The sequence below is a fragment of the Macrotis lagotis genome, chromosome 8 (assembly GCF_037893015.1).
Source record: "Macrotis lagotis isolate mMagLag1 chromosome 8, bilby.v1.9.chrom.fasta, whole genome shotgun sequence".
Classification (NCBI taxonomy): domain Eukaryota; kingdom Metazoa; phylum Chordata; class Mammalia; order Peramelemorphia; family Peramelidae; genus Macrotis; species Macrotis lagotis.
The window spans coordinates 79,255,881-79,271,480 of record NC_133665.1 but is presented as its reverse complement, the minus strand read 5'-3'; the positions used below and the strand labels follow the sequence as shown (position 1 = coordinate 79,271,480).

General features: G+C 35.1%; 1 protein-coding gene, 1 long non-coding RNA gene and 1 other non-coding gene across 12 annotated transcripts in view; 1 reads left to right on the top strand and 2 right to left on the bottom strand.

Annotated features, from left to right (window-relative positions):
• LOC141495787 (uncharacterized) overlaps window positions 1-15,600 on the bottom strand; it is a 235,569-nt gene that overhangs the window by 70,914 nt on the left and 149,055 nt on the right. The gene's annotated exons all lie outside the window — the stretch shown is intronic.
• Window positions 1-15,600, top strand: part of MPDZ (multiple PDZ domain crumbs cell polarity complex component) — a 301,840-nt gene that overhangs the window by 267,782 nt on the left and 18,458 nt on the right. For 6 of the 9 annotated variants that reach the window (XM_074197510.1, XM_074197518.1, XM_074197517.1 and 3 more), the window contains 8 exons: window positions 11-103; window positions 217-291; window positions 815-989; window positions 3,199-3,344; window positions 5,622-5,705; window positions 5,834-6,027; window positions 10,813-10,960; window positions 14,493-14,579. In XM_074197510.1, coding sequence (XP_074053611.1) covers window positions 11-103; window positions 217-291; window positions 815-989; window positions 3,199-3,344; window positions 5,622-5,705; window positions 5,834-6,027; window positions 10,813-10,960; window positions 14,493-14,579 — 1,002 coding nt within the window. Of the gene's footprint in view, window positions 1-10; window positions 104-216; window positions 292-814; window positions 990-3,198; window positions 3,345-5,621; window positions 5,706-5,833; window positions 6,028-10,812; window positions 10,961-14,477; window positions 14,580-15,600 lie in introns of all 9 variants that reach the window. The other 3 variants (XM_074197515.1, XM_074197513.1, XM_074197511.1) reach the window with 1 other exon arrangement.
• On the bottom strand, window positions 1,089-1,190 carry LOC141496713 (U6 spliceosomal RNA). Its single transcript, XR_012471116.1, has one exon. It is a non-coding gene; the product is annotated as a U6 spliceosomal RNA (small nuclear RNA).

Sequence of the window (15,600 nt, the reverse complement as noted above, 5' to 3'; positions counted from 1 at the left end):
ATTTCTCTAGGATCAAGGTGGATTGGGCATTGCTATTAGTGAAGAAGATACACTTAATGGAGTTGTCATAAAGAGTCTCACTGATCATGGTGTAGCAGCAAAGGTGAGATTTTACTAGTATCCTGGCTGTTGCAGAAGGCATTGTATGTATGTGGGAGAAATAGTATATTGCTCCCAAGGGAAAAAATAATCAGAAACTTTTCTTTTTCTTCCTAGGATGGACGTATTAAAGTTGGAGATCAGATCTTGGCAGTAGATGATGAAGTTGTTGTAGGTTATCCTGTGGAAAAGGTACCTTTAAAAATTAGGGAGATGACTGATAAAACAATTATAGCCAAGTACATGGGTGTACATGCCTGCTTATATGTTAATAAATGTATATGTTTGATGCATATTAGTGTATATAAATGTGTTAATTCCATGTATATGCATATTTATGTATTGTGTGTGTGTGTGTGTGTATGTGTGCATGCACATCTGTGTGTCTGTATTTGTCACTAGCTGACTGACTGAATTTTTCCTTTAAAATAGAACCTTTGGATTCTAACAAGATCCTCTCAGTCTTCTAACTAAAGTAGTATTTTTACTAATATATTTTCAGATCTACATGTTTCCCAGATCCCATGCAACCTAACAGAGGGCTTCTCAATATTTAAAGCTTTCAGGAAAGCTTGGAAATCATCTAGTGCAACATAGGGAACTGAGTGTTAAATATATTTTTTTTTTCTTCTCTTAGTTCTAGGAAATCTAAGCCTCTGGAGATATCAATGACCTGATGAGTAATTTGCTTATTAATTTTGCTTTATTTAACCAGTTTATAAATCTTTTGAAGACTTCAAAGAATACAGTTAAACTGACTATTAATGCAGAGGATCCAGAAATCCAACCTGTCCAGGCAACTCTTGGTGCATCCATTGGAGAAAAAAAGAACATCTCACAAGCTCCAATGATGCCTCCTTCTGGATCTCCAGATCCTGAATCTGTCAGAAGTAAGGATAATATTGAAAACTTCAAAACTCTATGATTAGTCTATGTGTGTATATAGGGATTCTACTTCAAGCAAATAATCACTATAAAGAAGCCACTAGGATATAGTGCTTTAGAAAGCACACTTGCATCTCATCCTTGTGCATGGGCCATGCTAATCTTCTTTGTCTCGTTCCAATACCGAGGTGACTACCCCAGGTTAAAATGTTCATATTGGATGTACTTCATATTATCTGTAATCAAGGAGGTGTTCCATAGACTTCTTTTGCTCCTTTTGTGAATGTGATCTCAAGGGAAAATATTGGGTATCCTGTGCATATTATTCTCTCTCTCTCTCTCTCTCTCTCTCTCTCTCTCTCTCTCTCTCTCTATCTATCTATCTCTATCTCTGTTTCTCTCTCTCTCTGTCATGGAAAAAAGTTCATATAATCTAAGCCAGTCTTAAACTAGCTCTCTCTGCTCCAAAGGTAAGAAAACCAGGATTATTTTATTCTCTTTGTACTTTAGATAATACTGTTATGTATTGGAATCTCCTTACACCATGACCAGTAGTAGTGTAGAATATGGTATAATAAAGGTTAATGTCAGGTGAAAATGAAAATGCCAGTTATAGCATGTTATGAGCTATATTAGGATCCTATGAAATGTTGACTGTGAGTAGAAAAAGTGATGAACCTGCAATTAAGAGGCATGGATTTGAGTCTTCAATCAGATACTAAATAGATTATCTAATGAAAGATTATTTAGTTCTTCTCAGTTTCAACTTTCTTATCTGTGAAATGGGGATAAAATACTTGTACTACATAACTGAGATTAAGTAAATGTGGTTGTGAGAGAAATGCTATGTATTATAGAGAAATGCTTTGTATTAAAATGCAGTAAACATAAGTTACTATTTCTTCACATGTTGGTGCATCTATTTAGGAAAACTTTTCTCATGTATAAAACCTCTCATTCATTCAGAGACACATTTTAAAGCATTTGCACCATCTTAACTTTCAAAAACTGTTTTATGTTCTTGACTGTGAAATGTAGGGAAACCATTTGGTTATGTTAACAACCCCAAAGGATTCATCTGTTTTGGCATTAAAAAACCTGAAACATTCACATTTTTTTGGAATGCTTTTTAGGGAAACAGTAGTTCAAAACATTCAAAAAATAGTTCAAAACAGTATCTCAAAGCAAAATAGTATGTATCTGATGAAAGAAATACTTTATATAGAGAACATTTGCCAATTCATTAAAATGTTTGAAGATTTTCTAGAAAATTTCCCCTTTCATTAAGATTTCTACTATTCCCAGAATAGCATTCCCCAAATAATTTGAAATTATACAAGTAAAAATAGCATAAGGGAAGAAATACTTTACACCTGTTCTTACCATTTTAGAACCAAGAAAGTAGTCTCTCTCTCTCTCTCTCTCTCTCTCTCTCTCTCTCTCTCTCTCTCTCTCTCTCTCTCTCATTCCTAAAAAGAGAAAATCTATTTTTCAGAGTTAAGCTATTTTGCTTGACTTTCTTAAAATTAGTTCTTGGTTAATAAATGACGAATATCATAAAACTAAATATAAAGTTTTAATTTACATGAACATAAAGGGAAAAAGATCATTATACTTTTGAGACTTTTTCCTAAAACAATAAATCAAGTACCCGGTATAAGTAAAGGGGAGCTGACTTCTTATCCCCAGTCTTGACTCTGCCTGGTGTGATTTTGGTCAAATCATTTGGACTAATAGGAGCATAGATTTGAAGCATGAAGAGATTTTTGAGATCATGTCATTCAACCCCCTCATGATGTGGAGGAAATTTGAGGTCTTGAGAGATTCAATGCCCAAAGTTAAACAGCTCTCATGTTGTAGTGCTTCCTTTGAGAACCTCAGCCTTTTTCACCTTTTAAAAGGTGACAATAACACTGCACTTCTTTCCTAGGGAATATACTTTATAATCCTTAAAATGCCATAGACAAATAATCATTATACCATAGATATATATGAATAAAATCAAAGAGAAAGTAAAAATAGTGGTAGATCTCAAATCAAAGATTGTGGAAGATGGTTTGTACTCTGTAGTTTGAGATTATTCGATGATGAATTACATCATTTGGTGCTAATTTTTTCTAAGGGCAAAATATGTCAGTGGATCCTTGCACCCTTAACTCAGTTTCCATTCCTTCAGTCGGTTGATCTAGTCAAGCTGTCTTTCTTTATTTTAAGGCACAAGCAGGTCTTCCACTCCAGCAACTTTCCCTTCAGACCCAGCTACTTGTCCAATTATCCCTGGCTGTGAAACAACAATTGATATTTCCAAAGGTCGTACTGGCCTTGGATTGAGCATCGTTGGAGGGGCAGACACTTTGCTGGTGAGCACTGAAAGTGGTAAATTATTCAGGGTAAAAAACAAGCAGAATAGATATGGAATTTGGAATCAGTAGGACCTGGGTTCAAATACTATATAATTATGAAAAAATTATTTCACATTTATCAGCCTCCATTCCTCTGCAAAGAATATTTGCATAGTGTAGTGCCTTCTAGATGATAAAGGGATAGTGGCAGGATCTTTGATTCCATTGTATAAGGAGAGCTCCTGGAAGAAGAACTCTTTCTCAAAACAAGTTAGCACCTGTCTTTCCATAAATTTATGAGTCCATCTGGTACTCCAGAGGCCTTCCTCTGCTTATTTTAATAACATGGAGAAAAGAAAGATTTCTTTTCATTTTTCTATCTCTTTTTACAATCAACCTGTTTCCTTTTCTAAACATACATATCTTTGATGAGAGTGCTAGCCTAGGAATCAGAAGATATAACTTCAGTGATCTTCCCTGGACCTTATTACCTTATCTATAAAAAAAGAAGTCTTCAATCAAATGGCTTAAGAAGTCATTTCCAACTGACTCTGGGGGTGGGGGGCTGGGTGGAGGGGGTAGAGGGGAATGTATACATGATGCAGTTTTAAGTAAAAACTGCATTTTTAACATTTTTATCCATTGCTTTCTAAAGTCCAGATAATCAAGAAAACAATAAATCAAGACATGATTTGTAAGGTTTACTTATTTATGAGGAATAAATAATCAAACTGAAAATTTAACAATTAGTTTTCATGATCTGGTATGATCATGCAAGTACACTCTTGCCAGAACTATAGTCCATGTCATTTATGGACTATAATTCATATAGTTCATATAGTATATTAGGAAATACTAGAGCCTCTAGTCTTTTTTCTGTATTATTTGTATTTTTGCCATATCATATTTAAAAAAATAATTTCAGAGTGGTAAAGTTTTATGAGATTGGCAATATTTTGTGATATACTTAAATTTCAAAACTTCTTGTCATTCCCAACTCATAAATTTTCTGTATTCATATCCATTGACATGACCCAGGCATATACTGTGAGAATTTTTTTAAAGTTTAGATAGCTATAAATTAATTTTAAGTATTTTTGAGTACCAGAGATATTTTTGTGTCTTAAAAATTTCAATTTGTGGGGCAGCTAGGTAGCGCAGTTGATAGAGCACCGGCCCTGGAGTCAGGAGTACCTGAGTTCAATTCTGGCCTTAGACATTTAATAATTGCCTAGCTGTGTCACATTGGGCAAGCCACTTAACCCCATTGCCTTGCTAAAAAAAAAAAAAAAAAAAACCCTAAAAAAAAAAAAAAAAAAAAAAACTAAAAAAAATTCAATTTGAAAAAATATGTTTTGAATTTGTACATTCTATTAATAACAAGTATTTCTATACAGGCTTGTTTTTTTTTTAATTTACAAAGTAGTTTCATCATGACATTTCTGTAAGACACGATTCCTATTTAATAGCTGGAAGATCCAAGGTACAGAAAATGGAAGTGGTTTGACCCTTGTCACACAGATAAAAAGTGTTCAGAGTGGTTTATGAACCCAGGGTTCCTGACTTTTACATTGACCACCTCATTCACTGTGTCACAATAGTTTGCATGAGATAATTTTGTAAAGTTTGTGCTCTCACATGCATATTATTTTCTTATCCAATAATACTTTGACCCACATTACTCCTGCCACTATCCTTTTATCATCTATAAGGCATTATACTATGTTGGTATTCTTTATTAATACTTTGCAGAGAGCTGAGGGAGGGGCGTGAAGAGAGACTGCAGAGTTCTGTCCTCTGCCTCTGGAACAGGACTTTGGGGCTCTGACCACATTCAGATCCTGATCACAGTCTAGGCCCCCCCATAGAACAACAGGGCCCCCCCCCCACCTCAGCCCTGTGGCAGAGGGGGGTGCTTATGATCATTCACAGACCAGGAGGGAGGACAGAGCCTTACACACTGAGACCCTTGTGGGAGTGTCCCAAAAGCTCAGGAAGCACCCCCAAACCAGGCCCAGGCTGGGAAAATGAGCAAGCAGAGAAACAAAAGGAAGACTATTGAGAAATATTTTGCAAATGAGCCCAAGAAGGATCAAAATACTCAGTCTGAAGATGAGGAAGCACAAGCTCCTGCATCTAAAGACTCCCAAGAAATACTTTGCAGAGAAGGAAATGGAAGTTCTTAAATGTGAAATGATTTTTTCGTGGTTATATAGTATTTGAAGTATTAGACTCTTTTTTTTTAATACTATATAGTGGGAAACAGAAAACAACAGTTGTCTTCTCACTCCACAGGGCGCTATTATTATCCATGAAGTTTATGAAGAAGGAGCTGCCTGTAAAGATGGAAGACTTTGGGCTGGGGATCAGATTTTAGAGGTATGTATTTAGAATTTCGTGACTATGTGTAAGACTTTTTTGGTTATGAAAAAGGAGATGGTTGTTTTGTTTTTTGATTCTTTCTTACCAGCCATGTTTCTCACAGTCTATGTCTGATTCTGGTCCAGGTGAATGGTATTGACCTCAGGAATGCTACACATGATGAAGCCATCAATGTATTGAGGCAGACACCTCAGAAAGTGCGTCTGACTATCTACAGGGATGAAGCCCAGTATAAAGAGGAGGACATGTATGATATGTTCAATGTAGAACTGCAAAAGAAGCCTGGAAAAGGACTTGGATTGAGTATTGTTGGTAAAAGGTATGAAAAGGCAAGGGTAAGGGGGTGCTTTCAAACAGTTTAAAGTCTAGGAACATTTGGATGTGTGATGGAAATATGCAAATATTTATTTCATAGAATCAAGTTATATCATTGCATAGAAACACAGAACTTTAAGTTATAAAATTTAGATAAAATATATATATATATGTTAAATTGATAAAAGCATATTTCTTTGTGGAATTCTGAAGAAAAATAAATATGATGAGTAAGGATCCAAATATTAGAATAGTAAGGCAGGAGATAATAATTGTAGGAAGCACTTATAATAATATTTCCTTCTATATTTTACTGGAAACAGCCTTTAATTTTTTCTTTTTCTTTTTAGTTTTTGCAAGGCAGTGGGGTTAAGGGACTTGCCCAGGGTCACATAGCTAGAAGATTATTATGTGTCTGAAACCAAGTTTGAACTCAGGTCCTCCTGACTCCAGGGCCAGTGCTCTATCCACTGTGCCACCTAGCTGCCCCTAGCAGCCTTTAATTTTGAAAATTTTTGTACTCAAAGCTAAGAGAAACATGGGTTTGAAATCTAACTCTGAATTTTATTGCTAAGCTTTAACTAGTTAATTAACAATTTCCCCTATCCTCAGTTTCCTCATTTTACAAATGAGGATTATAATAATACTTGCACTGTCCAACTCATATGGTTTTAAGGAAAGCTTCTTGAAAGCTTTAAAACACTAAATAAATGGAAATTATTATTTATTACACACATGTCAAGCCCTTAAGAAACGTTCATTGACATAAATTGATGATTGAGCTTATTCGTTTGTTTACTACTAGATAAAGATTGATTACACATGGTAACAAATGTAATGCAACTTGGTAAAGATAATAAAACTCATTTTTCTAGCACTTAATTTCGTGAAATAAAAGTGATTTGGAGTTGAAAGAAGGAAAGGGAATCCAGATTCAGAAATAATTTATAATCACTCAAATTTAAAGTCCAAACAAAAATTCACAGTTGCAAGAAACATAAAACAACTTAAAAAATACTCCACAGATTCCTTGTGGTTTCCTGCAAGATCCTAGAGTTTGACAAAGCAATTTAGGAAAACTTCCTCTAAGCAATTCATTATATTTATTTTTCTGTTATTAGAGTTGACTTAAATGCTGATGGAGAATCAGTAATGGGCTAATTTTTTTTTGTTGTTCAGTCATTTCAGTCATGTCTAACTCTTTGTGATCCCATTTGAGGTTTTCTTGACAAAGATATTGGAGAGGCTTGCCATTTTCTTTCTCTAGTTCAATTTGCAGATGAGGAAACAAAGAGGGTTAAATGACTTGGCCAGAATCACACAGCTAGTATCTGAGGCCAAATTTGAACTCAGGTCTTTCTGAATCCAGGCCTGACACTCTATCCCTGTGTCACCTAGCTAACAGGCTAAGTTACTTTGCTTTGATGCAGCCACTTAAAGAATTCTTTTAAATATTCCCAAACATTTAAATCAATGAGGGAAGTGAGGTTACAAAAACTTCGCATTTTTCAGATCTTTTATAAATCCATTTCACTCTTAAGAGGTAGCCAGATGCTTCTATAAAATGAAGTTAGCATTCTCACTTTTATTCCCACTCAGTAAAATAATATGTATATTAAGCAAATGTCTATTTGCTGCAATGCTTTTTTGATGGTCTTTGAGGAATTGCCCAGTTCAGTTCTCTGCTGGTAAAAAGGGACTAGAGCTGAAGCTATGAAAGGGTTGGTTAATCATTGCTAGTTTTATTGTTGTCCAAGGAAGGAATGCTAGTAACTTTCCTCGACCACTTCATATTCCTCTAGTTTCCTATGGTGCTCCCTTTAGTCATAATTAGCTAGGGATTTTTACAAAGATGCTCTGTAAGGTAATGAGAATTTATAAAATTGAATTGCCTTGGGGCAGCTAGGTGGCAAAGTGGATAGAGTACCAGCCCTGGAGTCAGGAGTACCTGAGTTCAAATCTTCCCTCAGACGCTTAATAATTTTTTTTTTTTTTTAGATTTTTGCAAGGCATTGGGGTTAAGTGGCTTGCCCAAGGCCACACAGCTAGGTCATTATTAAGTGTCTGAGGTCGGATTTGAACTCAGGTACTCCTAACTCCAGGGCCAGTGCTCTATCCACTGCACCACCTAGCCCCCCCCCCCCCCCCAGATACTTACCTATCTATGTGGCCTTGGGCAAACCACTTAACCCCATTGCTTTGCAAAAAAACCTCTAAAAAATTGAATTGCCTTTTCTGGGTAATTCATTTTCATGAAACACTTGATTTATCCTGCCAAATGGATATAATGGATATTGTCTTCCCATTTTATAGCAGAGGAGTCAGAATCAAAGTCCTCCAGTTGGTGGTTTGCCATAACAGGGGTTATAGGCTGTCAGTCTTGGGTATTAAATCCTGACCTATGAAGAAACTTTCTGTCTTCTTTTCCCAAATGGTTTAAAATCTCCATGTTTGTGGCCTTTTAGATTGCAAACCCATTTATCTAAAACCAGCCCAAACTAGTGAAATATATCTGCATGCTCATCCCAAAGTTTTCTCATGGTATTCATTTGTGAATGATCTTCCCTTATAGCAAATGGATTGAATTTAACATAGAAAAGAATGTCTCTTACTTAAAATGTCATGCTTTGGCATCATAGGGTTATAGATTTTGATGTGGACAAATGTTGAAGATCATTTTAAGGCTAGTCCCCTCTTTCCATAGATGCGGAAACCAGAACTCAGGTAGTAAGTAACATAGTTAGCATTTGAAGCTGAGGGCTTTGACACAGAATCCATAGAGTCTGTCGGTAAACATTTATTAAATGCTGGTTCTTATCTAGTCCTTGCTAGATAGTGAGAATATAAATTTTTAAACAGAAAAGGAAAGACATCCCCATTCTCTCAGAGCTTCTATTCTTTCTAATAGACTCCATTTTTGCTGTACTGTTCTGACTCAGGTGGATCAGTGGTTATTTTTTAGTGATAATAATTTCAGTGATAATGTTATATCCTATAGTAATGAATAATAGCTAATAATAGCCAACATTTATATAGCACTGTGCTAAGTACCTTAAAATTATTAGGTCATTTGATCCTCACAACAATCCTGTCAGGTTTTATAGATGAGGAAACTGAGACAAATAGAGATTAAATGACTTGCCCAGGGTCACATTGCTAATAAATATCTGAGGCTAGATTTGAACTTAGGTCTTCCTGAGTCTAGATCAGGCACTCTTTCCTTTGTACTTCCAAACTCTTATTCTAATTTCCTACAGAACATATTATCATCATGTGCTGTTTTCATTGAAGGAATCAGAGACACCATCTAGTCCAATACCTTTAGGTTACCGATGAGAAAATAGACGTAGAGAGATAGCATGGTTTATTTAGGATCATAGTAAGGTGGCAGAGTCAGGATTTGACTTGTGTCCTTTAAATTTCTAGCCAGGACCTTCTCTAGTCTCTTCTTTTTCTCTTATTCTGCTCAATTTTCAGATAAGCAAACTGAGACGTAGAAAAAAGCTGATTTCTCCAACAAAAGCTTGTATGTGATAGATCCGAAGCCAGAACCTAGGACCCATTTTGTCATGCTAAGATTATCTATAGACAATAAATACTGGTATGCCTGAGTATAAAAACCTATTCATATACAAGTTTTATTCTTGTTCTGTGCTGGGAAAATGGTAATTGTGAAGGACTAATTCACTTGGTAAGAGTCTACTGTGAGTAAAACAGCTGTGTTCTTGGTGTTCACTCACATCCAGTACTTTGTGACTACTATGGAGTTAATTTGGCAAAGATACTAGTGTGGTTTGCCATTTCCTTTTCTGGTGGATTAAGGCAAATAGGCATTAAGTGACTTGTCCAGGGTAACACAGCCAGTGAGTCTGAGGTCATATTTGAATTCAGGTCTTCTTAACTCCAGGCTCAGCATTCTATCCAGTGATAGCTGTCTTCAAATCAACTGTATCAGTGCTTAAAACCAAAAGATGGAAGTGATGGGTTACTTACTTCCAGATCTGTATTTATGTGATTAATTAAAATTAACAAACAATAAATTAGTCATTAATTTCAAATCTTGTTTTTTGTTTATTTTGTTTTTGAGAAAATGTACATCATGCATTTGTTCTTAGTAAATGTTCATTTATAGATTAAGAAGCAAAATGGAATAGTGAGAAAAAATTGATAAACAAAACATGGACTTTGGAATGGGAAGGATCAGGATTGAATCATATCTTTGTTGCTACTTGTATGGCCTAGGGTGACTTAGTTTACTCAGCTGTAAAATGAATGAAGTGTTGGCCTCCAATCTTTTTCCTAGCTTTTCATGAGATTCCATTATTGATTAGGTTAAAATATTCCTTAAGTCTATTTTAATATTAATAATATTTTCTCATGATTACTCTTAACTATAATTATGCTCCAAATATCCTGCAAAAGAGCTAACTTTAGTTGTAAGCCAAAAAGGGGGGAATAAAAGTCATTTGCTGAAGCAAAACTTCAATCATTATATAATCATTGCATTTATAGCAAGGAAAAAAATGATATCACAATTGGTAAGCTTAATCTCCTCAGTTGTTAGTCTTCTCTCCTTCCTCAAGATATTTTGAATTTATTTTTTGATCTTCATGTTTTATTCCCTTAGTTATATCCTGTTCAAATTCTATCCCCAAGGATATTTTGTAAAAATTCCTTAAAAATAGGTCATGTTTCATCTTGGCCTTTTATCTCCTGTGCCTAGGATAGTGTCATATACCTCATAAGACTTTAATAAAAATTAATTGAATTGAAAATACTGCATTTTCAGAAATGATACTGGAGTATTTGTGTCGGACATTGTGAAAGGAGGAATTGCAGATGTAGATGGAAGATTAATGCAGGGAGACCAGATATTAATGGTGAATGGGGAGGATGTTCGTAATGCCACTCAGGAAGCTGTTGCAGCATTGCTAAAGGTAATAATTAATAATAACATTGTTGCATAGTACTGCGGGGAAAAATAATGTAAAATTGACCTGTGACAATTAACATGTATGATCTTATCACACTTTAATAAACAAAATCCTTTATTTCACTGATAGTTGTAAATCGGTAATCTGTAATACTGGTTTATATTTTATTGGGCAATAGGAAATATTATAAATGGATTGTTAATGATGTAAATAAAATCTTCATCTTCAAGATATGTAAAAGAAACTTCTTAGAGGGGAAAGAGTTTGGATAAGGGGCAATCTTCCTCGCTAGAGCTTACATGACTGACAATAAAATGTTTTCAGTAGTCTGACCTAACCACACACACACACACACACACACACACACATCACACACATACACATGTGTACAGGCATACAAACATATATTTCTTTGAAAGGCAGATGCTATTTTTAGAAGATCCAGAGCTAAAATGAACACTAATTCTTTCAGGAAAATTTCATTTAAAAAAATATAGATTTATCATTATGTCATACTGGATAAATGGGGAAATCTCTCTCTTTTTTAAAAAAATCAAGTTCTAAAATTTCAGCCACAGACAGACTTATACAAAGATGATCAGAAATAGAAACAGAAATCTTATTATACCCTTGCTACTTAACTCATTCGGCTCAATCACATAATCATCACTATGACAAACAGAAGAGGGATAATTAAAGAGAATAAGATACAAAATTACAGATTATCACAGTCTCTCATCATTGGGTATGAGGGATCTCTTTAACTCTACCTTCATAATATCCTAAGGAAGATTGAATGACTCAAAAAGTCCTGTCATTTTTTTGACTTTTGGAAATAGTCTGGGGCAGCTAGGTGACACAGTGGATAGAGCACTGGCCCTGGAGTCAGGAGTATCTGAGTTCAAATCCAGCCTCAGACACTTAATAAAAAAATATTTTAAAAAAAGAAAGGGGAAAAGGGAAATAACCATCAGCCAAGTCATTTGAAATTCTTTGTTTTTGTAACCTCTTTCACCCTAGCAGTAAATAACTGTTTTGTAAGGTCAATAAGCACATTATGCTTGATACAATGATAAGTACTAGAAAGGCAAAAATAATCCCATCCTTAAGAAGCTTACAATATAATGGGAAAGACCACATATAAACATCTATGCCAGGCAAGATTTGTACAATATAAAGCTGATCTAAGAAGAGAAACAAGCACTAAGGGGGAGCTTACAGGAGCAGTCCTTTTTAGCTGTAGATTAACATGCTCAGAAAAACAGGAGAAAATACCTCAGCAATAACAAACTCATATTGTCATAGTATTATGATGCAGTAAGCCTGCTCTGTTGCCTTTCTCCCTTTCTAAGCACTATTGCATTTTCAGTATGCAAATTGATTAAAGCCAACTTCCAAATGAACGTAGTAAAGGTCTTGTTCCTTTCTGCTTGTATGTGTTGACTGTAAGTGTGCCCAACCTAAATGAAAAGTTGTGCTGCTCCACTAAGGCTGTCTTCTTCCTAAACATACTATCTCCCTTCATAGCCTGCCAGAGAAGAGAGGAAAAAGGAATGAAATAAGAGAGAGCAAGAGAGTCAACCTTTCCAGTTGATTCACTGAGATTGATTCTTCAAGAAGGAAAGGAATATATGTAAAGACTAACAGACTACTTCTGTGGGTGATGGGGGTGAGAAGCAAGAATAGGGGAAAAATTGTAAAAATCAAAATAAATAAAATCTTTCTTAAAAAAATAAAAAAGAATGAAAAGGATATAAAAAGTACATACATAGAAGTTCAGCTTGTTGCCTGTTGCTTGTTAAAGAATAGTGAATGAAAAAATGATGACTCAGATCAATGGAATGGGGAAGAAGGGAAAGGAATAAGCATCTATACATCATCTTGCTATGTGCTAAGCACTTTTACGAATGTTATTTCATTTGATCTTGATAGCAAATCTGGGTTATAGGTACTATTCCTTTTTTATACAGTTGAGGAAGTTGAGACAGAAAGATGTTAAATGAATTTCCCAGAGTCACATGAATAGTATCTAAGGCCAGATTTGAACTTAGGACCTTGAACATAGGTCTTCTTGATTCCACAACCAGCATTCTATCCACAATACCACCAACTGCCTCAAGTAGAGATGATAATGAGTTAGATAACTGAAATCAGGTTTATTCTGTAGCCTGCACACCTCATACTAAATCTAGCCCGTGCTTTGTGCTATTATCTTCATATTTTGGTTTCACACGTGCCATAGAGTATCTTTCCTATGATTTCTGATCTCTCTGATAGTTTTTTACTTTTCCTTGCGAGTGATACTGCATACTTTTTTTCCCATATCAGATGTTTTTGAGGTTTAAAATTGTGTGTTGAGATAGACCAAGGGAACTAAAATGAACCAGCTATTTTCTGAATGGAAGACCATCTTCCTGATTTAGACACATGGTACCTTTTTCTTCAGTCTTTTAATCTTATCCTGGTTGTCCAAACTGTCGCAGCTTCAAAACAAAACAAAACAAAACAAACAAAAACATATTTCTGATAGTAATATCACTCAATTGTGTAGTTTTCCACCATAATTTATTTGTGATGTTTGTAGACTTTGTAAGAAACCAGCATGGGATTATATTTATGATAAAAGTATTGATGTATTTTTATCAATTTTTAGAAAAACATCACTAATATTTAACCTTTTCTGATGTAATTGTGATAATCTTTTGGTCCACTGGTTCTTGAAATTTTAGTCATATATCCTGTATTCCCCTTCTTGTTGTCTTTTGAAGTTGAAGTTATAAGTAGCAGGTACTGTACATATCTACAAAATAAGCATTGACTTCATGGTCAAAGATGAAATACTGGACTGTATGAATTACTTTTATGATCCATTACAGTATATGATCCATTACAGTATCTCTTTTCTGAAAGATAAGATATTTATTATCCATAATGTTTTCCTTTTGCTTTTAACAATATGTCCTTTTAAGCCGAAATCTATGTTTATCTTTTTTTTTTTGAATCCACAAGAGGAAACCTTTTGTGATAGTACTATTCAAGAAAAAGTGAAATGAAGTATTAGGACAATTATCTGAATAACTTTACTGTTGGGAGGGAGTAAATTTAAAAAACAGTTACTTAATTCACTTCATATTTCCATTTAGATCAATGAGTTTCACTAGATAATTACTTACCTCTCCACTTCCCTTTACTTTTTTCCATTTTGCAAGGCTGTGGGGATAAGTGACTTGCCCAAGGCCACACAGCTAGGTAATTATTAAATGTCTGAAGCTGGATTTGAACTCAGGTACTCCTGACTCCAGGGCCCGTGCTCTATCCATTGCACCACTTAGCCGCCCCTTCCCTATACTTTAATAGATATAGTCCACATCTGCTGTATTGCACAATGAGCTAATTACATATAAGATTCTTTAAAAGGAGCAAACTTTTCAAAAAATCAATCTATGGAAGTTTAAAGTAACATAAAATCTGAATGTAACATTTTATGGAAAGACTTCAATAAAAATTAACAATTCTTCAGTGTTCTGTTCTTCAGTGTTCTCTAGGTACAGTAAGATTGGAAGTTGGAAGAATCAAAACAGGTCCATTCCATTCAGAGAGGAGGACATCTCAAAGTAGTCAGGTTGGTAATTGTCACTTTCAAAGAGCAGAATTTTGCCTCCCTATGCCACAAACAAATATGTTGTAAGACATAAGGGTCATATAAGCACTGAATCAAAAGGTCATTGTAGAACAAGTGAAGAACATGGAAATTTTATTATTATTTCCCCTTGCAGGTAGCTGGGCTGGATGAAAATCATTTTTTTAACCTTATAGCCAAACCTATTTTTAACCTTTTTATTTAAAAAATATTGGTAGCTTTTGTTCTTACCTTCATCTCTATAGAGATCTCTCCCATTCTTCTCCCCAGAAAATCATGTCATGTGTTAAAAAATAGCAAGAAGGAAGGAAGGAAGGAAGGAAGGAAAGGTAAAGCAGGACAGGAATCAGTTCAGTAAAGCTGGTTATACCCCAACACAGCAAAAAATAAAAATAAGAAAGAGAAAGAGAGAGATACATTTTCTCTTCTGGGTCTTGAACTAGGTCTTAAAGGAAGAAAAATATTTCAAAAGGAAACGAGGAAGGGGCATATCATGTTTGTGAAGGTGGCTTATGCAAATTTATGGAGGAGGGAAAAGGAAGCATGGGACTGGGAAAATTCTTACAGTCTTATTTGGCTGAAGTACCATGAAAGTAAAGCTGGGAAGGTTCGTTGGAGATGGATTTGGCAAAGACTTAAATGTCAGTTCATATTTAATTCTAGTGGTAGTAGGGAACCTCTGGATGGGATGTGTAAAGGGTTGGAAATTACTTAAATAGATTATAGTTACCCCTGACACCAAGACCTAGTGGAGACAAAAAAATTGAAAATGTGAAAGAAATGATTATCTTGGGGCGGCTAGGTGGTGTAGTGGATAAAGCACCCGCCCTGGAGTCAGGAGTACCTGGGTTCAAATCCGGTCTCAGATACTTAATAATTACCTAGCTGTGTGGCCTTGGGCAAGCCACTTAACCCCATTTGCCTTGCAAAAACCTAAAAAAAAATATAAGGTGCTTGTTTTTTCTCTAGTTTTTTTTTTTTCTGGAAAATACCTCTCTCCCCC